Source organism: Astatotilapia calliptera, chromosome 15 (genome assembly GCF_964374335.1).
Source record: "Astatotilapia calliptera chromosome 15, fAstCal68.1, whole genome shotgun sequence".
NCBI classification, from domain to species: domain Eukaryota; kingdom Metazoa; phylum Chordata; class Actinopteri; order Cichliformes; family Cichlidae; genus Astatotilapia; species Astatotilapia calliptera.
This window is the reverse complement of record NC_137436.1, coordinates 25,950,937-25,977,427: the sequence shown is the minus strand read 5'-3', so window position 1 is coordinate 25,977,427 and position 26,491 is coordinate 25,950,937. Positions and strand designations below refer to the sequence as shown.

At 43.6% G+C, this 26,491-nt stretch overlaps 1 protein-coding gene and 1 long non-coding RNA gene across 3 annotated transcripts in view; one reads left to right on the top strand and one right to left on the bottom strand.

Moving 5' to 3' along the window:
• Positions 1–26,491, top strand: part of LOC113006725 (neuromedin-B receptor) — a 101,266-nt gene that overhangs the window by 45,418 nt on the left and 29,357 nt on the right. For both annotated transcript variants that reach the window (XM_026142864.2, XM_026142866.2), the window contains one exon: positions 4,603–4,818. In XM_026142864.2, coding sequence (XP_025998649.1) covers positions 4,603–4,818 — 216 coding nt within the window. The remainder of the gene's footprint in view (positions 1–4,602; positions 4,819–26,491) is intronic.
• Positions 566–3,202, bottom strand: LOC145420659 (uncharacterized). The gene is made up of 2 exons (XR_013901977.1): positions 819–3,202; positions 566–731 (listed from the first exon to the last, which is right to left on the bottom strand). It is a non-coding gene; the product is annotated as an uncharacterized LOC145420659 (long non-coding RNA).

The following is a 26,491-nucleotide window of genomic DNA, read 5'->3' as shown; positions in this document are numbered from 1 at the left end:
ATGCTCCTGAACCACCACCTATCATCATCAATTTCAGGAGCGGGACCACGCCTCATTCACACCCCTTCCGGCCTCAGGCTATATATATATTCATGCTCCCCCTTTTTTTTCCCTTCTCTTCTCATTTTCCTTCTTTCACTTCTCGTTAATACATAGAGTTTGACAGGCCACGTGACTTTCGCGCATTGCATGCCGGGAACTCGTGGCAAAACAATCCAAGTACCGCATCAAACGCAAGCATTTGCAGCACCGCAAAACGTTCATTCTCCGGTTCCAATACCTTCTTGCTTTATCTTTGTGCCCCAAAAAAGTTATGTACACAACAAAGGAGAACAATGCCGGTCCGTACAAAGACAGACTTTATGAAAAGTCAAAGAAAAGATACGAGGAAAAAATCAATCGAGTGAAAGGGTTAGACCCGTACGAGCACACAGAGTGGACAAAATACGTTAGCGTGCTGCCCAACTTTCACCACACTCATATTTATAATTATACGGTTCTTGGAGTGAGTGCATACACTCATTGTCATGGTGAATTGGATTAAAGGACTCAGGTGCGAGACTCCTTGCAGAATGACAGTGGATTTATTTACAGTGAAAAGGTGAGTTAACAGTTCGAGTCTATAATCCAAAAAGGGCAGTGCAGTGATACGGCGACCTCTCCTCACGGTGACAGTGCAGTAATAATCCACAACAACTCCTGGTGCCGGCTCCTCCTCCAATCCTTGAACCCTGGAGGCAGATGAGAAAAAACACACGCTCAATAACGAAAACGTCCTCTCCTTCACAAACCGGGTATGCTAATCATGACTACGCTACCCGGTTTAGTTCAACGTTCCAGCGTTGGTTGTGACTCAACCGCCCCGTTAAATAGGTCTGCGCTGGCAAGGTAATTCTGCACAGGTGCGATGATTCTAGCTTAGGACACTCCCCTCCGGTCAACTGCCGTTCCGTGCCACGGCTTCCGGAAGTACATGTTCCAGCAGAAAAACACATGCCCAGGATGGAGAGGAGAACACGACACAGTACACACAAACACCACAACAAATTCGCAAGACGATCAGTGAGGACCGTCTAGCCATGACACTCATGAAGTTTAGTAACTTCAGGTCACTGCAACAAGCCCAGGTACAGTTTACCGACGGATGGGACAGGACCTTGAAATGCACCGTGTAGAACGAAAGACCATCGTACATATCATAAGTTTACCAGTCTCACAAATCGTCTTCATAAATACACATTCGTTAACCGTTTATTAATAGGATCTTTGAGCTCAATGGTAATTAATTAGTAGTGGAAATAATTTCTGGTACGTGTTACAGAAATGTAGCAGTGACAATAATATTGTATGCTGTAATCGTACTGGGCAATTAGTGATACAAAACAACTGTTTTATCCTGGGAATAAAAGTATATGTTTTTGTCAATGTACCATAATAACAGAAGCGAAACACAATATTGTGTCAGGACAATTCACTATTTATGCACAATAAACAAAGGAGCATAACGCGACAATTTCTGTTCAGCGCCAGACTTGCTTGTAACCTATATCACCAATTATGTTAAGAAAAATGACGTATTAACTAGGGGTGCAACGATACACAAAATTCACGGTTCGGTTCGGTTCGATACTTTGGTGTCACGATTCGATATTTTTTCGATACAAAAAAAATGTTCATGCCTTTTTAATTTGTCATTTATTAAAATTATAAATATATATTTTAACTCAAAAGTACAGTTTTTAAATTTAACCCTAACCCTTGTGCGTGTTTTTTATTTTGACAGCGAATGCGCACCTGCGGACCACTTATGTGCAGCCCTGGTTATTTAGCTCGTCATATTGCAGCCACAGAAATTCTTTTGTCCATGAAACCATAAAGCTGCACTTTCTTTTTGCCTTATAGTCTGATTTGTCATAACTTCTCCGTTTTGTGGTAAGCTTTTCTTTGGCTGTCACTTCTTCACCCTGACCTGTCTTATTTGGCTCAGCAGAACTGAAATATATATCTGTCTGTGAAGGTTCTCAGTCATCCAGGTCATCGTAGTGAAATATATATCCTGCTGCTTTTACACACGCACTCACATAAGCTCAGCGATTCTCTGCGCGATCAACCTCTCACATGTTTAAGCTTGCTGCGGGAGATTTCACTTGTCATGTTTGCACAGTAAGCTAACGATTGATAAGACGATGTCAGAGGAATTGGTGCACAAATTATCATCACTCACAGATCAGTGCTGTCGCTCTCTATACACAGTTCGCACGATTGCAAAGTGAAAGCAAAAAAAACAAGCGCAAATTCAAACGCGATTTCAATATGTCACATATTGACAGTGGCTCACCGATGCCAATGACATAATTACCCAGCTACATTTCCGAAAGAATGCAAAAGCATTGACATATATTTTTCCTTCCTACAATAGCCCGACGGGCAGGGCAGAGATAGATTTTGGTAGCCCGACTGGAAAAAATCGCTAGCTCCAGGACGTTGGGCTAGCGATATTGCGAGCCCTGTATCTGATTGAGGAATCACTCATCTTTGGAAAAGAGAGTTTATTACAGAGAAATGTCTCTTTCCAAAATAAAAGCTATACTATCCGCTTCTTCTGGGCTATATTCTCAGCAGCATATTAAACAGCTGTCTAAATGACTCGGCTAAAGTTAGTAGCATGCTTGTTGTTTTTGTCTTTGCACTAGGATGATGTCGGCGTAAATGTGCAGTCATATTCGTTGTGTTCCCACTAGTGCTTTCAGGTTAATCTCGTTGAAATGACCTTAACGCCACAACACGGCAAATCTCCGTTAACGAGCTACCGCCGAATGCCCCGTGCATGGGGCTAGACGGCCAACACGTTAACGAGCTAACTGCGCTAACACACTAGTTCCCACCCATGTAATTGAGCATTGCATGGCACATCCAACATACTGTTTTACTTTAGTCCATGACTCGCTTACCTTCAGGGTCATACGTCACATGAAAACCAAAATAATTCCAAACGCCAGATCTGAATGAGGGTGGGGGAGGTCCATGTTATAAGGAGAGCTTAACTTCTGTCTCGCTAGCTTGCCCTGCGCTCTTCCTTCTGACGATGCTGTCTGTGTTGAGCGCTCAGTGAATCTGCGTTCGACTACTCCGCCTAGGCTGCACTGTCGACCCTAGGCGGAGTAGTCGAACGCAGATTCACTGAGAGCTCAACACAGACAGCATCGTCAGAAGGAAAGTTGATAAAATAAATTACAAATTTTGTATTGTTCGATACATATGCGCACCGAACCGAAAGCACTGTATCGAACGGTTCAATATCGATACGAATATCGTTGCACCCCTAGTATTAACTACTACAAAACACTTACCTTTGTGTAAATGCTTGGAGCAGACTAACCTGTGAGCTGGAGGGTTCTGGGACGTTATATTTGGTCTTTGAATGGCTGCAATCCAGGCCATCCGTCGCCTCTTTGTTACTTCGGAAACATGGCTCAAACAATTTCTCTTCAACGACGTAATCCGATAACAACCGATCTCTTTACCCGTCGGCTTCCAGTGGCTGTCATGCGACCAGCTATTGCAGTTAATAATACAACAGCTTCTTGACATTTTTTGTGTTTCTTTTTATCGCTGTGTAATGTAATTTCAAATGAAAGCCTGCGTGCGCTAGTACCTCTTGCCACGAGTTCCCAGAATCCTTTGCGGTTTTACCCCTGAATGACGTCACATTCTCAAGCTCTATGGGGATCTGCCCGGCCCGGGAGCCACTGCCAGTCCCCTTTGAGGCCTTCAAACCGCAGCACCAGTTCATAGTTCATCGCTTATCGTTACTGAGGATGTGGTCCCAGCTAGTGAAGTACTAGTACAAGTATTAGAAAATTCTGCACTGGCCTCAGCATCAGACCCTCTGGAGAGAAATGTGCAATGTCATTGGAGGGTAAAACGCTGCAGAATAATGTGGTAAACGTTTCACTTTACAGTCCATGTTCCCCTCCTTTACCCGAACACGTCTTCACACTCCCCCCTTGCCCCAGTGGCCACAGGCTGGGCATCGATCTGCTGCGTTTTCGTGCTGGGATGGTGGATGACGAGAGCTGATGAAATGTCTCTGCTCGCTGATGTAAGAAACGTATTAGGGCAATCTCACGCAGGGTGACACAAAACAACCAGGATCGTTGTTTCTGAGCGATTTATAGAATATTAACGTGCTGCGTTTCCTCTGTCAGAGGAAACATTTAGTTTGTGTACCTGCTGCGTCCACGCTGTTGGAAACGAGTTTCTGGTTTTCATTCTGCCCCCTCCCATCCTGTATTTGTTATTTGTTTCCTTCTTGCTTCATTTCTCTTCACTGATTTTCTTTCTCTGTTTATCTGTTCCCTTTTTATTTCTCCTCCCTCGTCTTCATCACACTGAATACTTTTCTACATAATCTCCTCCTCTCCATCTCCTTGTTTCATTTCCTCATTCTTCCTTCAGCACTTCTCGGACATATTATTCATCTTAATGTGTCTAAGAACAAAAACACTTTCTGTTCTATTTCCTTTCCACTCCTCTCTTTTCCTTGCTGTCTCCTCTTTGTCCTCTCTCCTTTCCTAATTTCCTCTCCTTGTTTCCTCTCAGGGTCACAGGGACAACACAAATGTCACCTTTGTGAACTGCGTGCCCTACCCGCTGTCCAATCAGATGCATCCTAAGATCCACTCAGTGATGATCTTCCTGGTTTACTTCCTCATCCCTCTGGCCATCATCTCTGTGTACTACTACCACATTGCCCGCACGCTCATCAAGAGTGCCCATGACATGCCGGGGGAAGTCAGCGAGCACACCAAGAGACAGGTGACTGCTGGATGATGAGTGAATGAGTGAATGAGTGTCACGTTGTGCCATGGAGAATTTCTCTGGACCACAAAGAAAACATAAAGCTGTGAAGTCACGCAGGAGCAAAGTGAGTTAATAGCCTCCTGTGATTTGTGAATCTTGGGGGAGATAAAGCTTCTGTAGTTATGTTTAGGTGAGATCGACTCGGACGTGATGCTTTTTGCACCCACACCTCCCGTTCTCGGCAGCTTTGGAGGCCTCGGTAAACAGCTTGGTCATGAGGGAGGCTCGGCGCAGGGCCTGCGCCAGCCGAAATGAGTAATCACTTTACACAAGCTTGATCTTCACAGATGGAGGAGAGATCAGGCGGAGGGGAAGGCTGAATTATTAAAGCCCAACCGGCAGCAGGTCAGATCAGGTGTACACACTCGGTGAAGGAGTGGCAGAGCTGGGAGTCCCTGCTGTGTCTCCAGAGCATATGCTGACAATAATCAGTGCTGATGGAAAGTCCAGTTTAATGTTCTTCATCACTCTGATGCAATCAGAGTCTGGTCATACTCACCACTCTGAGTTTCTCTTGAAAAGAAAAGTTTTTACTTCCTGTCTTTCCAGCCATCAGTCGGAACCGACACTTCCTGGAGGTTTTCCACATTAAAAGCCTGATTCTATGCGCCATCTGTAAGTCTTTTATTTTCCGTGAACTGTCTGTGCTGAGTGCAGTCAGTCACACCGTGAGTAGAGCTGTTAGCATTGCAGAACCACTGACAGAGCTGACAGAGCCTGAGACAAGGTTTGTTTTGTTCTTTGGAGATTTGACTGGACAAAAACATTCAGATCAAACTCCGGCAGCTCTGACGCGCTTAATGTTGACTTTTTCTCTTCTCAGTAAGACTTTACCTGGAGTCACTGTGAAGGTTTCACTCATTTCAAGTGACAGAAATGGACGTTTCAAAGAAACTACATCAGACTAAACACACAAACTGGAGTTTATAAAGGTATAATGTGTGACAGAAATGTGTGTATCTCATGCATACTTCAGACTACATGCTGCTTTCACTCAGTTTGTGTTTCTGTAATCAGAGTTTCTCAATGTCTCAGATCTCTCTCGACTTTGCATTTTTCTAATCACATTTAACTTCCGCTCAACTTGATTCGCCTCACTCTGGATCTGAACTGTGGTTGTTAAAACTTAGCCTGAGACGTGACAGTGACTGGCCTCAGACTTGGTCTGAGATCCCACTGAGCTCAGACTAATGACTTTGTCTCTGGGAGCAATGCGTGTTCAGCAGGATTGGTGTTGCAAGCTGATATAAAGGCTAAGAATTTGTGCTCCCTCTGCTCATTTTTGTTTGTAGTCATACTATAAATCTAGTTTCATAAAAAGGAAAAACAAATAAGTAAATAAATCAACACAAAATTATAGCCAGTGATTTTTAATTTGAGAGGAGTAATGAATTACAGTGGAACCAAGCCAGAATACAGGGAGTGCAGAATTATTAGGCAAGTTGTATTTTTGAGGAATAATTTTATTATTGAACAACAACCATGTTCTCAATGAACCCAAAAAACTCATTAATATCAAAGCTGAATGTTTTTGGAAGTAGTTTTTAGTTTGTTTTTAGTTTTAGCTATTTTAGGGGGATATCTGTGTGTGCAGGTGACTATTACTGTGCATAATTATTAGGCAACTTAACAAAAAACAAATATATACCCATTTCAACTATTTATTTTTACCAGTGAAACCAATATAACATCTCCACATTCACAAATATACATTTCTGACATTCAAAAACAAAAAAACAAATCAGCGACCAATATAGCCACCTTTCTTTGCAAGGACACTCAAAAGCCTGCCATCCATGGATTCTGTCAGTGTTTTGATCTGGTCACCATCAACATTGAGTGCAGCAGCAACCACAGCCTCCCAGACACTGTTCAGAGAGGTGTACTGTTTTCCCTCCTTGTAAATCTCACATTTGATGATGGACCACAGGTTCTCAATGGGGTTCAGATCAGGTGAACAAGGAGGCCATGTCATTAGTTTTTCTTCTTTTATACCCTTTCTTGCCAGCCACGCTGTGGAGTACTTGGACGCGTGTGATGGAGCATTGTCCTGCATGAAAATCATGTTTTTCTTGAAGGATGCAGACTTCTTCCTGTACCACTGCTTGAAGAAGGTGTCTTCCAGAAACTGGCAGTAGGACTGGGAGTTGAGCTTGACTCCATCCTCAACCCGAAAAGGCCCCACAAGCTCATCTTTGATGATCAAGACTCACTCTCATTTCATCAGTCCATAAAACCTTAGAAAAATCAGTCTTGAGATATTTCTTGGCCCAGTCTTGACGTTTCAGCTTGTGTGTCTTGTTCAGTGGTGGTCGTCTTTCAGCCTTTCTTACCTTGGCCATGTCTCTGAGTATTGCACACCTTGTGCTTTTGGGCACTCCAGTGATGTTGCAGCTCTGAAATATGGCCAAACTGGTGGCAAGTGGCATCTTGGCAGCTGCACGCTTGACTTTTCTCAGTTCATGGGCAGTTATTTTGCGCCTTGGTTTTTCCACACGCTTCTTGCGACCCTGTTGACTATTTTGAATGAAACGCTTGATTGTTCGATGATCACGCTTCAGAAGCTTTGCAATTTTGAGACTGCTGCATCCCTCTGCAAGATATCTCACTATTTTTGACTTTTCTGAGCCTGTCAAGTCCTTCTTTTGACCCATTTTGCCAAAGGAAAGGAAGTTGCCTAATAATTATGCACACCTGATATAGGGTGTTGATGTCATTAGACCACACCCCTTCTCATTACAAAGTTGCACATCACCTAATATGCTTAATTGGTAGTAGGCTTTTGAGCCTATACAGCTTGGAGTAAGACAACATGCATGAAGAGGATGATGTGGACAAAATACTCATTTGCCTAATAATTCTGCACTCCCTGTACTGTGTGTGTGAATGAGAGGGAGATGGGTGGGAAGATTAGCATGCAAGGAGTGGAGAGAGCGAGGGTGGATAAGCTTAAATACCTGTGCTCAGCCTTTTGCTCTTCACACAGACTGTCCACCTGCAAGAAGCCAAAACCTGCTCAAACATGATTGGTCAAACACGACTCAGAAAATACCAATAAATCTGTCTTACCAGCCGATTCTGCAAATGACATTTGATTTGTATTTATTAATTTCAGTTTTATTTATATTGTACCAAATCACAACAACAGTCCCCTAAAGGTGCTTAATATTGTAAGGTAAAGACCTCAGTGATACGAAGAAAACAGAGAAAACCCCAACAATCGTATCACCCCAGTCTTGAGACTCTTGTATCTCCATGACCTGAACACACTTTAGCTTAACTCACTTCATTCTGCCTCAAATCTGAGTCATGATTAATGGAACTAAAGTTAACCTGTGTGAAGAGACCCTGGCTCAAGTACCATCCACTTGAATGATGCAGGTGATAATGCTTCTAGTTTAGCTACTATCTGTGTGCAAACACACAGACATGTTTTTCATGAAGGAGTTTAATAAGTGAACGTGCCATCTTCCAGAAGTTGGTTTATGAAGCGCTTGGTGGTTTAAGGCTGAAACTCGTTTATGAAGTTTAACTTTGGTCTGGTTGCTGCTGTATTTTATTACATTGCATCTACATATTCAAATCCTGCGTCTTGTACTCAAAGCCATAAAATACTTTTTTCCATTTTGCAGGGGTTCCAGTCGAGTTTGCACAACGTGAAAACACAGACGGCTCAAATGTTGAGCTTCCACATACCACAGAGAAATTAGGAGGTTGTCTGAATATGCCAAAAAAAGGAATTAAACTAACAAAAGAATTTATATTAAAATGTTTAAAAGCCAGAATCATCATGTCAACCAAACCAACTTCAAGCTCTACTCATCAGCCTCATCAGGCCCTTCATGTTATCTAGCAAGCAGCCGGCACTCGGGTTGCTGTTGTTGTGGTCCCTGATATAAATAAGCTGCTTCCATGGAGAGGATCTTCTCTCACGGTCGGACTGGAGCGGCTGATTTTAGGCCTGGTTCTGCTCTGCAGGGTTGGTCTGAACAGGAGCTGGAGCGGATGAGAAGAGGTTTATGTGCACAACACAGATGAGAGAATCACCTCAGAATAAGTTAATCACATTGGACTGTTATTTATCACAAAGTATTTGACAAATATAATTTTTGTAGGAGAGACTTATACAGTGGGGCAAAAAAGTATTTAGTCAGCCACCGATTGTGCAAGTTCCCCCACCTAAAATGATGACAGAGGTCAGTAATTTGCACCAGAGGTACACTTCAACTGTGAGAGACAGAATGTGAAAAAAAAAATCCATAAATCCACATGGTAGGATTTGTAAAGAATTTATTCGTAAATCAGGGTGGAAAATAAGTATTTGGTCAATAACAAAAATACAACTCAATACTTTGTAACATAACCTTTGTTGGCAATAACAGAGGTCAAACGTTTACTATAGGTCTTTACCAGGTTTGCACACACAGTAGCTGGTATTTTGGCCCATTCCTCCATGCAGATCTTCTCGAGAGCAGTGATGTTTTGGGGCTGTCACCGAGCAACACGGACTTTCAACTCCCGCCACAGATTTTCTATGGGGTTGAGGTCTGGAGGCTGGCTAGGCCACTCCAGGACTTTCAAATGCTTCTTACGGAGCCACTCCTTTGTTGCCCGGGCGGTGTGTTTTGGATCATTGTCATGTTGGAAGACCCAGCCTCGTTTCATCTTCAAAGTTCTCACTGATGGAAGGAGGTTTTGGCTCAAAATCTCACGATACATGGCCCCATTCATTCTGTCCTTAACACGGATCAGTCGTCCTGTCCCCTTGGCAGAAAAACAGCCCCATAGCATGATGTTTCCACCCCCATGCTTCACAGTAGGTATGGTGTTCTTGGGATGCAACTCAGTATTCTTCTTCCTCCAAACACGATGAGTTGAGTTTATACCAAAAAGTTCTACTTTGGTTTCATCTGACCACATGACATTCTCCCAATCCTCTGCTGTATCATCCATGTGCTCTCTGGCAAACTTCAGACGGGCCTGGACCTGCACTGGCTTCAGCAGCGGAACACGTCTGGCACTGCGGGATTTGATTCCCTGCCGTTGTAGTGTGTTACTGATGGTGACCTTTGTTACTTTGGTCCCAGCTCTCTGCAGGTCATTCACCAGGTCCCCCCGTGTGGTTCTGGGATCTTTGCTCACCGTTCTCATGATCATTTTGACCCCACGGGATGAGATCTTGCGTGGAGCCCCAGATCGAGGGAGATTATCAGTGGTCTTGTATGTCTTCCATTTTCTGATGATTGCTCCCACAGTTGATTTTTTCACACCAAGCTGCTTGCCTATTGTAGATTCACTCTTCCCAGTCTGGTGCAGGTCTACAATACTTTTCCTGGTGTCCTTCGAAAGCTCTTTGGTCTTGGCCATGGCGGACTTTGGAGTCTGACTGTTTGAGGCTGTGGACAGACAGGTGTCTTTTATACAGATGATGAGTTCAAACAGGTGCCATTCATACAGGTAACGAGTGGGGGACAGAAAAGCTTCTTACAGAAGACGTTACAGGTCTGTGAGAGCCAGAGATTTTCCTTGTTTGAGGTGACCAAATACTTATTTTCCACCCTAATTTACGAATAAATTCTTTACAAATCCTACCATGTGAATTCATGGATTTTTTTTTCACATTCTGTCTCTCTCTCTTTTTTTTTTTTTTTTTTTTTTTTTAACTTTTAAAGAAACTTTAATGGGAATCACAGTGAAATTTCAATCAACTATGGGTCTTGCTTTTCAATGGTATAGCCTCAGAGCATTACCATCCACAGGAAAAAAAAGAAAAAGAAAAATATTTCAAAGCAGAAATAAAGGAAATGCCCAGACTGCTGATTTTATTCTTGGGTGCTTTATCATTTGCTTATTATAGTGAAAAGTTGTGCACTTTTTAGAAAGCCTTCATATGTTTCTGAACCCTCCCATCCAAAAATTCCCAAAAGACACCAGGATGAAGGTTGTAAACATGTGGAGAAGCTACAACGACAGAGGCTAGCGTGGTTTTCATGCTGTTCCAAGCAAGAAAATGGCACATTTGTTATCTTTCCCAACAAAGGGATCTAACCTTGACTATGATGTGTCAGACCTGTGCCAGCTAAGCCTCCCATTGGGTCCAAAGACAAACAGCACATCCGCTAATTAAAAAGAACGCCAGATGACAAAAACCTCTGTGTAGTTACTTAAATAGTAAGTTTAAATTCATTTTGAGGCTGCAGTAAATCAGTTGCACAGAGTTGTCGTTTAAGAGTTTGTTATGAATTTTCATTTTTCTTTTTTTCTTTTTTTTTCTTTTTTCTTTCCTTTCTTCTGAGAAGAGGGACGGGGAGAAGGGCAAAAAACAAAAACCAACAGAATGAGCAGAAAAAAAAGAAAGAAAAAAAAATGCATATATCAATCACCTGGATCACCTGCTGAGAAAGAAAAAAGAAAACAAGCAGAAGAGAACAAGAGTAATAGAATAAACAGCATCACAATGATATATGGGAATATGACAGTAAATACTAAATATTAAACATTATTGTGCAGCACATAAGATCAACAGAACAGTGTGCTTTGAGGTAGGAGCCAAAAAGGGTGTAGTTTGTGGGTGTGATCACCCGTGTGTACACCTGTGAGCATGGACGCGCTTGTTTTTTTTAAAAGGTTCCTTCATGTAATGATCTGCTAGAGGGTGTGGGGGGGCCACAGCCCCGTCCTCCAGGGCATGAAGCAGGTATAGAGGAGATCAAAACTCCAGACATCCAGAGGCCCCCAGAACACAAGAGACCAAGGAAGACCAACAGAGGGGCAGCCGCGCCACTGTCCCAGAAAGAGCTGAGGAGAGTCCCAGATGAGGGCTCACTCAGCAGCCGCGGAGCAGAAGCCAGGGGGAGTTGCAGTGACGCGCCCATGGCTCCGCCGGCAGCCAGCTGTGCCTGAGTGACCGAGCCCCAGGCCGAGAGGCCGGGGGCACCCCACCTCCGAAGTGGCCCGAGCGAGCCCCAGGCTCCAGGTCCCGATAAGCGGCCACCAAGGAGTGAGCCGGTGTGTACCTGGACGCCCACCCCCGGACACAAAAAACCACCAACGCACCGATGTCTGGCGGAGTCCGCCACTGGCAGGGGAAGTGGTGGTAGGGGGAGATAGGCCTCCAAACCTTGGAGGGCCTAAGATGTCCCCAGAGAGGTGGCGCCTGACACCCAACCTGACATATAGACACAGAAATGTCTATATGTCACATTCTGTAGACACATTCTGTCTCTCACAGTTGAAGTGTACCTCTGGTGCAAATTACTGACCTCTGTCATCATTTTAGGTGGGGGAACTTGCACAATCGGTGGCTGACTAAATACTTTTTTGCCCCACTGTATAAGGCATTATTTAATAATTCAATGAGGAAAGCGTGCACTGAAGGGAGCCTGCTCTCCACCACCACAGTCAGACTTTCGGTCTGTTGGAAACACTGCAGTCTTTTTAACTTGATCTTTATGTGGGAGGAGATGCAGCTGCTCATTTTGCTGCAGTAAGGTCAGGAGCCTTTAAAAGGGACTCACAGAGGCACACCTTAGGGTGTTTTTACATGCCTGGCTCATTTAATCTGGTCAAATCAAAGTGAAAAATCCAAGAGAACCAAAAACGTTATTGATGTGTCAGATGTGTCAGGGCTAGTTGCTAGCCCGTGTTGACCTTTAGACATCTCAGGCACTTCGCCACACCCCAGAATGTAAAGCCTACGTACCAGGCATGTTCTTGGTCATATCGAGAACTTCTCTGGAGTTCATCTGGTCTTGATGTAGTTGTTTTGTCCACGCCAGGGTGCGATTACCATACTCGCATCTGCACAAACAAACCAAAGTTTGAATTAAATGGACTGTAGAGTCTCTTTTTTATCTTTTCCTTTTATTCCTTATGTTAGTCTCACACATGGCTGTAATGTAGATGACGAGCATACATAGGGGCGATCGTGGCTCAAGAGTTGGGAGTTCGCCTTGTAATCGGAAGGTTGCCGGTTCGAGCCCCGGCTTGGACAGTCTCGGTCGTTGTGTCCTTGGGCAAGACACTTCACCCGTTGCCTACTGGTGGTGGTCAGAGGGCCCGGTGGCGCCAGTGTTCGGCAGCCTCGCCTCTGTCAGTGCGCCCCAGGGTGGCTGTGGCTACATTGTAGCTTGCCATCACCAGTGTGTGAATGTGTGTGTGAATGGGTGGATGACAGGTTGTGTAAAGCGCTTTGGGGTCCTTAGGGACTAGAAAAGCGCTATACAAATACAGGCCATTTACCATTACTTTTGGACACGTGATGCTAATGCATCTGATTAAATCAGGCGAGAGAAAATAGACCATCACGCACCCCAAAGTCAGAAATTTGCAGTATTAAACTCTCCTTAACTTCTTCCTGCACGTCTGTGTTGGTCTTGTCATATTGTGCAAGTCAACTAATTCAGCTCATTACAGCTGAATCCATCTGTTCCTTCATGAGGGGGACTGATATTATCAGCACTACAATAAATGGGGGAAAACCTTTTCTCACCCCGCCCGTATCTTCACATCTACAGGAGCGCAAAGACATTGTACATTAACTGCAAACACATCAATCCCAAACCCGCCAACTGTCTTATCAGAGGGCAGAGTTAATTCATTATGTTCACCCAAGATAAGAAATACATCAGAGGGCAATCGCGCACGCGCGCACACACACACACACACACACACACACACACACACACACACACACACACACACACACACACACACATAGCAGCTGGAAAACTGAATTTAAAAACCACATCATTGACCAAACATCGCTGTATTGATTTTTGGTCGTTTTTGTATTTTGATGTTGTTCATTTAGACACATTTTGTGTGGACCGAAAAGATAAACTGCTAATGTACTTAGCTTTGATGAGATGAATTACTTCAGGCTTATTATAGTGTCAGTAAACTGATTCACATTTTCTGGAGATTAATGCAGCCCCCAACTTTGTGTTGGGCAGCTGGAACTATTAATATCAAAAGAAAACAAATGGCTCATGCAGCCCAGTCAGGAAAAACATGGTGAAGACAAGAACATTATTTCCATTTTCTGTGTGGCTCTGTTCAGACATCGGTGGGTTGCAAAGCTGCTTGTAGTGGTGACCTGTGGAGAGACTAAATACTAAAGACTGATAAATGAGAGCTCATCTGCCCAGGACAAAGACACCTTAGAGATGTTGTCTTCAGTGTCTGCTCTATGACAGATATTCTGAAATGGTCTGGTTTTTGTATCACTGCCCCACCAGAGCCATAACTGGCTGGTTTAAATTCCTGAAACTGCACCTACCTCTCAAAACTACTAACTGCTCATCCACACGGAGCTCAGAATCAGGGGGGATCAGATTTGGATAACTGGGCTATGAATGAGTTTGTCCATCCATGGTCTACCTCTCTGCTCTGGCTGTCAGAGCGCATACATTTCAGGATATTCAGTTTTTTAATTTGTCGTGAGTATATTTAAATTTGGGTTTCTGTTGAGGTTTTCATACTTCAGGTGTTTGAAATTTATTTCTGTTTATTTGATGTCTGTGCTCCTGCTTTGATTTATTTGTTCTACTACAATGCAATTTCCTGTGACATCTTTGAGTTCTTGATTATTCTGCTGATGAGTTTCAGTGTTGCACCATGTTTCGTGTTAGTTTGGGCTCCCTCTGAGTTTTTCAGTGTGTTCCTCCTAGTCCTAACCACACCTCTGTGTATAAATAGTCCCAGCCACTTCTCTGTGCATAAATAGTCCTAACCGCTCCTCTGTGCATAAATAGTGCTAACAACGCATCTGTGTATTAATAGTGCCAACTACCCTTCTGTGTATAAAGAGTCCTAACCACTCCTTTGCGTATAAATAGCCCTAAAATGCCTCCATCAGTGTTAGATTCCTTGTCTGTGCTCCTTGTTGTATCTGTCTGCTCCTCACGTTTTCTTGGGTTACGTTTTTTTGTTTGTTTGTTTTTACTTTGAAAACAGCCAATGAATGGCTCACTTAACATCCTGGATTTGGATCCTCCACTGCTTACTCCACAGCACTTTCTGAATCTTGTTGTAGTTCTGTTAGCTGTGGTTCATTTTGAAACAGCAGCTGTTAGTAGAACATTGCAGTACAACCTAAGCCCATGATGTGAAATGATATACAGGATGGGCCATTTATATGGATACACCATAATAACATGGGAATGGTTGGTGATATTAAAGTCCTGTTTGTGGCACATTAGTATATGTGAGGGGGCAAACTCCTCAAGATGGGTGGTGACCATGGTGGCCATTTAGAAGTCGGCCATCTTGGATACAACTTTTGTTTTTTCAATAGGAAGAGGGCCATGTGACACAACAAACCTATTGGTAATGTCACAAGAAAAACAATGGTGTGCTTGGTTGCAATGTAACTTTATTCTGTAAGTGTTTTCTTTTTTTAAGCTGAAGTTTCTCATGAAACCTTTGATGTTAAACACAGAGAACTCATTACATGAAAGTTTTTATTTTTTTCCCTTTAGCCCAGCAGCCGGCTTAACTTTCATTTTCATGTGACAGTTGAGTGACAACTCCAGAATAACAAAAGGATGGTGTGCTTTTTGACAATATTCTCTTTGAGATTAGGCTGCAGATCAATCCGATGTGAGGGAATTACAGCCATCAGCCTAGCAGGTTGCATTGAACTTTCTGGTGGCACTCTGGCTCTTGTCAGTGTTACCATCTAAAAGAAACACAAAATAACTTACATCAGTTTTGCTTCATCAATTCGGAGGTCTAAAAATGACAAAAAAAGAGCAATTATTTAGCTATATAGAGCTTTCCAGTGCTTTCCAGAATTTACATCGATTTATTTTCAGAAGTTGAGGCTCAACTCACAGAGCAGTGAGGTTTTTTATGAATTGTTTTATGTAAAGAAATGCCCACTGTGAATGAAAGCCCACAGTTACCCACACAGGTGCACATGCAGAGTAAAACTACTGAAAAAGTCCTGTATGTATTGGCTGCTAAGCCAATTCTCACAAATGATTGGAAGTGTCATCTACCCATTGTTGTAATTAAGGAGAAAGGAATTGAGTAAGTCAGGTGACATCACTGCAAAGCCACAAAGATGACTGTTATTTGCTATAGCGAGGAAGTCGGGGTGGATGGATGGGTCAGCCTTCACGCTTCCTCTAAATTTAATGAAGTACTCATTTCAAACCAAACTCTGTTCTTTCTCTAACCCTAATCTTTTTTCACGTCTGTCTGAAGCAGACCCCACAGCTTTACCATATCGCTGCCACATAATAACACAAAACAGACATCTAGCTACTTTCGAGCTTAGTTTACCTTTCCCCTTTGGCTAGTGAGTGAAAAACATAGTTTTTGGTCATTTTTGGGGGGCTTTTCAAAATGTAACTCATGGCAACTTTACTACATGTTTTAGTTAAACTTGGGCACAAAGGGGGAAAGAAACAAGTGTAATTACATACAATCTAATTTTCTGTTGTAGCTTGTTTCAGCTGTGTAGTTCTGCAGCACATTAACAACTTGAATCACTGCAAGTGACAGCTGATTGACAGCTGCAGAATTGAGCAAAATAATGTGCAAGGTGGGTAAGAGGAACTGGAACACTTGTTTCCAGTGTCAGTGCTGACGTGTGGCTGCTGTGGAGGATACAAGCCTGAAGCAAATCACGAATGAGGCTGGGACCATCACTGCACTGACTCGACTTGCAGCATTAAAAATAAATATAAAAATAAATAGAAGACAATAGAAGAAATATAGACTTTCTCAGGACTCAGTAGACATCGAGCAAGAAAAGGATGAAACTCATGAATAAGAGTGAAGTATTGAAAGTCTCAAGGATTTGGTTCAAGATATGTATAAAGTTATGGAAAATAATTATATCCTGTAGAAAAGAGAGAGTTTGATGATGTTTACTTCTTGTGTTTAAAGCCTCTTAGTAAGACTATCACGAGTAAGACCAAATGTGGCTGAGGTCAGGATACAGTGCAGGGCAGCCATATTTACTGCACTAGCCTAGAAAAACATGTTTCCATATGGAGTCCATCCTGTGTGTGAATGATGGAGGATGAACATAACGTGCTGCAAACAAAGAAAGAAGTGTTTGAACACTGATGATACGAGCACAAAGAAAATAAACCTGCCTGAAAACCTGTGATGAAGAAGAGCAGGAGCAACATCAGCAAACTACATGAGCTGCTGTCACATAGTTTAAAGTTACAGTGGTGTCGACGGGCTGGTAAAAGAAGTAGACCGTGTCAAGATCGGCACCAGACAAGTATTTGGAAGGTCTTTGCTTTCTGTGACTGAGGTTTGAGAAAGATCATGATTACAGGTGAGAAAAAGGTAACTGTTAACAGCAGGTTTCTGACTGAAGTTGTCCTCATTGTCACGGTGTGTGATGGCAGACCGTAAGGATGTGAGGAAATTGGACCCAAATGCAGGACGTGGTGCAATGAAAGCAGTGTGTCTATTTACAGTGAAGTAAATATTACACAACAATAAATCCCCGTACATTCCCTCTACGCCCGTTCTGTGTTTTCTTCCCAATAAGTCTGTGCTCCATGCTCTCCGCTCCTCTGTGTCCGCACACCCTCTGCCCTTTTGTGTTCCATGCTCCTCCTGAGGGGAAATAACAGAGGCAGCCATCAAGACACTTAATTCCAGCAGGCACACACTTAGGCTACGTTCAAACTGCAGGCGAAAGCACATCAAATCCGATTTTTTTGACCCTATGCGACCCATATCCAATCATGGTATGACAGTGTGAACGGCACAAATCCGATATTTTCAAATCCGATCTGGGTCACTTTCGTATGTGGTACTGAATCTGATACATATCCGATGTTTTAGAAAGCGACTGCTGTTTGAACGGTCAGGTCGCATTAAATCCGTCTTTTACGTCACTGACACAAGACAGACGCCAATTATCAGCGCCAGAGAAGCGCCCGATAAGACATCGCGAACGCTTCCTGGCCATCCAGTGTAGATGTCAGTGAAACTGTTGGGAAGACAACGTTTGAGAAACGTGAACATTTTATTTGTATTGTATAATCTGCAGATTCTGACAGAAATCTGCAACTATCCTTTGAAGCACCGCTCCTCTCTAAAACAGCAATAAGGATAATTATGAGGTTATCTACATTATTATGTAAATAACAAAATAACTTAAAACAAAAATTGGGAAACGTAAAGTCCAAAGTCTCTATATTAAGGGCCATCAGTCAAACAATATTGTTTGCTCTGGGTCTAAACAGAGCGCGTTGTGTGTGACATCTTCTTTTGCGCATGCGGGCCGCTTTGAGCGTTCACACTAGAGCACGTTTGCTGTCGCATTTTATTTGTAGTGTGAACAAGCAGACAAAAAAATCGGATTTGATCAAAAAATCGGAATTGAGCATTAAGACCTGCAGTGTGAACGTAGCCTTACTGACTTTTTACTGAGCTAGAAGACTGATGCAGTCTCACACAACAATACAGCATCAAGGAGCGCCTGTCATAACCACGCACGCGCGCACATGCACTATAATATAATATAATATAATATAATATAATATAATATAATATAATATAATATAATATAATATAATATAAGTCCACAATTGCTCATGAACCCTGGGTTGCTCAGACCCAGTTCCCTGACACTCATACTGTTGGACGGAAACTTTGGGAGATTTTACAAACTCCAACAGGATGACCGTCTGAACTGTACCAGGCTAACTTTCATAAAGCTCGGCAGAGAGGTGGATCATAACTAAATCAAGAACCCAGTAAATACTGATGGCAGTCTCTTGTGCTTTCTTACTTAAACTGTCTGCATGAAGAATGATAAATACGGGGATGAGTGAGGCCAGTGGTAGGTCAACCGCTCTCCTGTCTACGGCCTTAAGACAAAAACTTTCAGTTACTGCTCTGATGAATTTTTCTGGAGTGCTTCAGGACCTAAACTGATCAAAGTTGTAATTAATTATCGCTGCATTTCTATTGTGTGGATCGTTTCGGAGAACATGTGTGTGTCTCGAGACCACTTTTACGTAGTCTTGGTCTTGTCTTGGTCTCGCTGTCTCGGTCTTGCTGTCTCAGATCAACATAGTGGTCGGGAGATTTGGAGTCAACAGTATCCATGATACACAACGGAATGTTGGATAATGTGTCATACGCAAAAGCATCAGCTCTAAGAGCCGTGCTTAGAGAGTGCTTTGTAGTGAATCAGAGTCGACTCCCATTGAGCGAGAGCCGGCTCCTCACTAAATTTCCTTTCGCTGCTCAGCTCTCACACAGTGGCTCAGCTATGCTCCAATCCCTCCATATTGTGGCCAATCACATGCAAGGATATAGAATAATATCATTATGTGAAAAACAGAGAGGGTGAGAGACGCGACAGTCAAGTGGAGCGTGCGTCTGTCCTCTCAGTAAGTGAGGGAGGTGATGTAAATGTAAATGTGTATGCGTTAGTCCCCGTAGGGAAATTACCCCTCTGCATTTAACCCATTCAAGCAGTGGGCAGCCTGGGGAGCAGTGTGTAGGGACGGTACCTACGGTCTTCTACCTCAGGGTAGCTGTTCAGTGGAGTCGAACCCCCAACCTTCCGATCATGGGGCAACCACTCTACCTACTGAGCTATCCCTGCCCCGAGGAGGGCTGTGCAAGTGCATCACAAAAACACATAAATATGTCTAACACCCGTAAACAAGGCAGCATCTGGCTGCAGTTTAAAAACCTTTTTGTCTCGGTCTCGGTCTTGGTCTCGTCTCGGTCTTGTCTTGGTCTCGATACCCTCTGGTCTTGGTCTTGTCTTGGTCTTGGTTTAGGCGGTCTTGACTGCAAGTCTAGTGACCTTCACTGTGGCAGAGGCTGGATACAGCTGGGATATAAAAGGTTTAGAAGAAGCTAAATCACGAAAAAAAAATTTGTTTGAATTCTTTTGAGTGTTATTTTGAGCTGTACGGTCCTCATTAAGTTTATTTTACAAAGTTTAATTCAAACCAATCATTTTTAAAATATTCTCAGCGTGCCCTGAAGGAAAGCATCAAACCCTAAACTGTGTATGTGGAGCTTCTCTTTTTTGCCAACATAAAACATTTTTACTTGGGCTTTAGTGCCAAACAATCCACAGAGGTCAGACAGCTTCTGCCAGGAAAAGTTTGCAGAGATGACTTCATTAAAACTCTGCTGGCCGTCTTCTTCTCTGGAGAATTCAGCTCCTTTTTAAGCTCCAGGTATTTTCAGACCGCTATGTGCCTCTCACCCAGTCATGAAAATCAGTGTTGAGTCTGCACTGACCTCCCTCACGTTCTCCTCTGGGATATAATACAGCACCCTCATTGCTTTCCTGCTTCACTTGCCACCCTGCATCATCATCAACGCCGCCACTGGGGTTCTGTTGAGGGAGGCAGTTTGCACAGTCTCCACCTGCCACCAGTCTGCTCACGGAAACAACCACTTGTTTTATTTTAAAGTGTGCTCCGTAAGACTTCTGTTCTAAACTTTATCTGCTGCACACACAGCTGCCAAAAATCCAAAGAAGAAGAAACAATATCTCACATTATCATTAACAACACTGATATTACTGTGTAACACACAGAGCTGCACTCAGAGAATCCTTAATGTAAATGCATGGTAGGATTTCATCCCATTCACCCACTCTCTGAGCCATTTACTTGGGAGGAGGCATCCAGAGCGGAGAAGAAACTCTACCCGACTGGGTTCTCTCACTCCATTTACACACAACTATTAGGAAGCTGCATTTTTAAGCATTCGTTTTATTACTGAACTACTACAGTGCTCTAGGTCAATCCAAGATATTAATTAAAGTCAAACCTGAACATTTAAAAAAAGGAAGCGTGAGGCTTTGGTTTTTGTAGGAGAAAATCTCTGTGCACACAGCCACACACATCTTTTCAGCCTTCCAGTCATGCAGTCTGTCAGTTTCTTCATCAGCTTTTTGTGCAGCAGCCTCAGACGCTGCTCACAGAACTCTGATGTTCTTCTTTCACCATAAGTCTCTCGTTTAAAAAGGGCTCACAGGTGAGGTGAGGAAGGGACCAAGTTATTATTCTTTCATTATTTGGAGTGCTTCTGTGCGATTGGGCGTCGTCCCGCATAAAAATCATTGTCTTCTTTTTTTTTTTTTTGCCTGTCCCATTTGGTTCTTTAGCCGTCAGAATTGTTATCTGAAGACCAACAAGGATACCCAATGGATTTATTTTGCCAAATGGATCATCGTGGCATTGCCGTATTGGTCCATTTGATCGACCTTTGTTTTTATTATTTATTTTATTTTATTTTCAGTTGTTACAGATGGGACAGACATGAGTGAGGGATAGGAAAGGGAGAAAGAAAGAGGAAGGAAAAGAAAAACAGAAGGGGAGACGGACAGTGAGAAAGGGGGGGGGGGGAATCTCCTGGATCACCTGTTGAGAGAAAAAGAATAGAAAACAAGCAAGAAAACCCAAAGCAACATACTAAACACAACACCATCGCATTAATCCAGCTAAGTGTAAACAGCAGTAAATACTAAATATTCAATGTTGTTGTGCAGCACGCAGGACAGACAGCGCACAATGTGCTTTGAAGTAGCAGCCAAGAAAGGTGTAATTTAAGTCTACGAACAGTGAACACGCGTGTGCACACCTGTGTGGATCAGCGCGCTTGTATTCAAATGGTTTCTACATGTAATGGTCTGCAAGAGGATGTAGAGAGCCATAGCCCCGTCCCCCAGGGCATGAAGCAGGCATGGAGGAGATCCAGGCCCCAGACATCCAGAGGCCCCAGAGTGCGAGAGCCCAAGGAGGACCACCGGAGGGGCATCGGTGCCACCCTCATGGGAAGGGCTGAGGATCCCCGGGCGAGACATCACCCAGTAGCCACCGAGCAGAAGCTAGAGGGGGCTGCACCGGCGTGCCCGCCGGCTCTGCCGGCAGCCAGCTGTGCCAGAGTGAACCAAGCCGCAGGCCCAGAGGCCGGAGGCCCGAGGGCCCCCCGCACCCCGGAGGAGGCCTGACCGAGCAACAGGCGCCAGGCTAAGTAGACACCGGGAGTGAGCTGGTACATACCTGAGCGCCCAGCCCCGGACACCAAGAACCACCAATGCACCGACCCCTGAGGGCATCAGTCACCGGCAGGGAGTGTGGTGTGGGGAGAAAGGCCTTGGAGGGCCTGGGAGTTCCCAGAGAGGTGGAGTCTAAGACCGGACCTGACATATAGACACAGACAAACAGGCACACACAGACACAAACATGCATTCCCACCCTCATGCACACATATACAAACACTCAGCACTCACCCAACGTAAGGATTGACATAAATGGACATGTACACACAATCACACTCCCCAAACATACTCTATACCCCGGGTCCAGGTACCCTCGCCCCCAGAGGGGGAAACAGAACCCAGACCCAAGAGATGTTACCCTTCCCACCGGGGTGGAGGCAAGCAGACCGTCCCAGGCTCAGCAGCAGCAGGGAGGCCAATCGGACAGCCAACATCTCCTCCCAATCATTGTCTTCTTGAAAGAAGAAGCACCCACACACACTGGCGTCAAAATGGCAGCGGTGTGTGTGGCTGCTTGTCTGTCACTGCCAAGTTTGTTCCTGTTTATATTATTTCTACTTTGTGTCATCCATGAAACAAAGTCTCTGCTGAGGTATGATCGCCAGACACTGGATCTCAAACCTGTGGTCCAAAATATTGTGTCCTTTGGAGCTGGTGGGCAGCAACCCCTGCCCCCATTTGCATCGGAAATCCCGGGTTACCTGTACCGGGTTCCAACACTACTTTCCCAGCGAAAGCGCCATCGTTGCCAGGGTAAACGAAGCGGTCGCCTGGTTGTTTGTTTGTTTGTTTGTGTCTTGGCGTTTCCTGGATCCTGTTGATGCCTGTTTGGTGACTGTGGTCGGCTTTGATGATGATGCTCCTCGGCCTCGCTGCCCATGCCCTCCCAGGCTAAACCTCCGCCATCAACATTATCGAAACCTGAGATCACTGGGTCGGGTTTCTGGACCTCCTGAACACCGAGCGCCAGCTCCAGCTCCTGCCAGGATTGGCCTGGTGAACGCCAGATCACTTTTAAACAAAACTTTTATTCTTCGGGACTTTTTCAGTTCCTGTGATCTGGATTTTCTGTGTGTGACTGAGACGTGGCTGAGTGTTGGTGAGTCCAGTGCTCTATCTGAACTTTTACCAATGGATTGTTGCTTTTTTTAAAACTCGCCACGGACGTCAGGCAGAGGTGAAGGCACAGCGACTGTTTACATAAAGGATTACAAATGTAAGCAGTGTTTTCTACAGCCTTTGTTCTCCAGCTTCGAACTTACCTCATTTAAATTGAGTTGCACAAACCCAGTTTTCTGCACTTTCATCTATCGCCCCCCAAAATACAATAAGAACTTCATAAACGACTTTTCTGATTTTTGAGCTGGGATTATGCCCAACTATGATTGTGTTCTTATTGTTGGAGACTTTAATATACATGTATGTTGTCCTGATAAGCCACTGGTGAAGGACTTAAGCCTTATTGACTCTTTTAGCCTGGTAAAAAAGCCCTACACATGAGCACGGACACACACTGGACCTTGTTTTGTCATATGGTCTGCCTGTCACTAACTTGGAGATTTGTGACTATGGACTCTCAGATCATATGCCTGTGTTATTCAATGTTGGTTTTACTGCAGTTAAATCTGGCGCTGCTGCTCGGTGCCGTTGGGTTATTAACCCCTCCACTGCCACGCAGTTTTCTGCTGCTTTTAATCAGCTCGGCGGCCCTTCTGACTTGGTCTCCTCTGACACAGAAGAGCTTAATTCCTGGTTTTATTCTTGCTGTCAAACAATCATGGACTCTGTGGCTCCTTTAAAAACCAGGCAGCCCAAGGATAAACCTGAGCCTTCTTTAAAGAAATTTTTCCTAGTATACAACAGTATGTCCTTGACATTATTAACAGCATTGTGTCTTCTGGTGTGGTTTCTGCAAATTTCAAACATGCAGTAGTGCAGCCACTGCTTAAGAAACCTGGCCTTGATCACACAGTTTTAGCCAATTATAGGCCTATCTCTAAGCTGCCTTTACTTTCTAAGGTTTTAGAGAAAATTGTTTTAAGTCAGCTGAAATATTTTCTAGATGATAATGGCATCCTTGAGGCCAGTGGTAGGTGGACCAGTCTCCCGTCTACGGCCTTAAGACTAAAACTTTCAGTCAGGTTTTAAAACACTTCATACCACAGCATCTTCATTATTAAGGGTTTTTAAGGACATCCTTCTAGCATGTGATTCTGGTAACCATGTTGTTCTTGTCTTTCTTGACCTAACTGCTGCCTTTGACACAGTAGACCACAATATTCTAATTTCTCGATTAAATGATGTAGTGGGTATTGGTAGCACTGCACTTAATTGGTTTAGGTCTTATTTGCCAATAGAACTTTCTCTGTCAGCCTTCCGAATCATCCTCTGCTTGTCTGTCATGCGGCGTCCCGCAGGGCTCAATTTTAGGGCCACTGCTGTTTTTACTGTATCTATTGCCTCTGGGTTCCATCCTTAGAAGGCATGAGATCTCATTTCATTGTTATGCCGATGACTGCCAAATTTATTTGCCACTAAAGCAGAAGGATGGCATCTCCATAAAACCTCTCTTGACATGTCTAGATGAGATTAAAGCTTGGTTGGCTCTAAACTGTTTACATTTTAATGAAAAGAAAACAGAAGTGTTGGTGTTTGGTCCCTGTGAGTCCTCCTCCGGTGATTTGGGATCCCTGGAAGTCTATTTTAAACCTGTTGTTACCGACCTTGGTTTTAAGTTGGACACTGATTTTAAATTGGACAACCAAATCAGAGCAGTGGTAAAGTCCAGTTTTTATCATTTAAGGCGACTGGCAAGAGTAAAATCTTTTCTTTCAAGACAGCACCTTTAAACAGTGATCCATGCTTTTATTTCTTCCCGCCTGGACTACTGTAACTCACTTGTGCGGGGATCAGTCAGTCGTTGCTCAAACGTCTGCAGCTGGTTCAAAATGCAGCTGCATGACTCCGCACAGGAACTAGTAAAAGAGAGCATATGACCCATGTGCTAGCGTCTCTGCACTGGCTGCCTGTGTCTTTAAGAGTTCATTTTAAAAATTTCATGTTTTCAAATTCAAATGCCTTCACAGTCTTGCCCCGCCTTACCTCTCTGAGTTTCTTCATCACCACATACCCTGTCGGTCTCTCAGTTCAGCTGACCAGCTGCTCCTGGAGGTACCGAGATCCAGGAGGAAGCTCATTGGGACAGGGCCTTCTCTATTGTGGCTCCAAAATTATGGAATAATTTGCCCTTGCACATTAGAGAGGCCCCTTCACTGTCCACTTTTAAATCACATCTTAAAACCCACTTTTATTCTTTGGCTTTTAACCTCAGTGAGACTTAGTTTCTCTTTTAATTGAATTAGTTATTTAATTAATTATTTTAATTTTCTTTTGTTTGGTCTTTATTTATATCTCATGTAATTTTATTTTGTGGTTCCAATGTACAGCACTTTGTGTCAGCTGTGGTTGTTTTAAAGTGCTTTGTAAATAAAGGTGATGATGATAATGAAAGATGAAAACATTTCTTTCTAAAACCTGGAAGTCTGTTCAGGAGTTAATTTTGAGTCCATCTTCAGCTTGAAAAGGTATGACTGGTCCACCTTGAATAGCACCGGTCCAAACCAGTACACCGCCTGCACCTTCCTTTCAAATCTTTGGCCGTTCATTTGTGTGCGTGCGTTTTGTTTTTTCTAACAACTTGTTTCTTGTCTTTCGGTACCAAACACTCAGATTACAGGTGTCACTGATGTTGTTGCAGGTGAAATTATCCCCAGGTCCGTTTAATCACTCAATGCATGTACGGCTGCAGATATTGTCATCTATGTCAGGCTGCTGAGGGCTTTTCAGCTCAGCTTTAACGTCTTGACATTCACAAGCAGGAGCATAAATGAAACTCACTGTAGAGGTCTAACCTTTCCCCATAAGCAGCTCCATGTTTCCTTGAGGCATAGGTGTGAGCTCAGGTACAGCATGTTCCCACCTCGTGATTGTTTGGTTTGTGGCACAAAGTCATCGTGTTGCTCTTTACAGCCACCCCACTTTCAATTAACTTTAGTCTTTTTCTATAATACAACAATTTATTTAGAATCATTTTCAAATCTCCAACCATGGTTTCCTGTCCGTGACTGAAAGCTTCATATGTCACAGAAATTATGACCACTGTAGCCAGTGAGACATTCCTATTGGATGAATTGTGAGCTGTACACAGTGTTGCCTCCCCTGCCACCAGCTTGGACTGTTGCTTTATTCTGATGTCTGAGGATATTAGGAGAAAATAAAAAGCTGCTGTGTGTGAAGAAACTACATGCAGGAAACAACCCCATCAACCAGCTTTGAAGCCCATCAGGATAATCTCGTTCTTCTGTCAGAACTTTATTCCCTTGCACATCTCACAGCGAAATCATCCAGTAAAAACAAAGTTATCACAAAAGCTTGTCAGCACTTAGAATAATCTATGCTGCTGATCTACAGGGACCACCTCTAGGGTTTACAGAGAATGACCCAGAACATCCAGGGAGAGCAGAAAATGCCTTGTTGAGTCGGGGAAGAGGAGAGCTGACAAGATGGCAACACTAACTCAAATAACCACTCACTGTAGTCAAGATATGC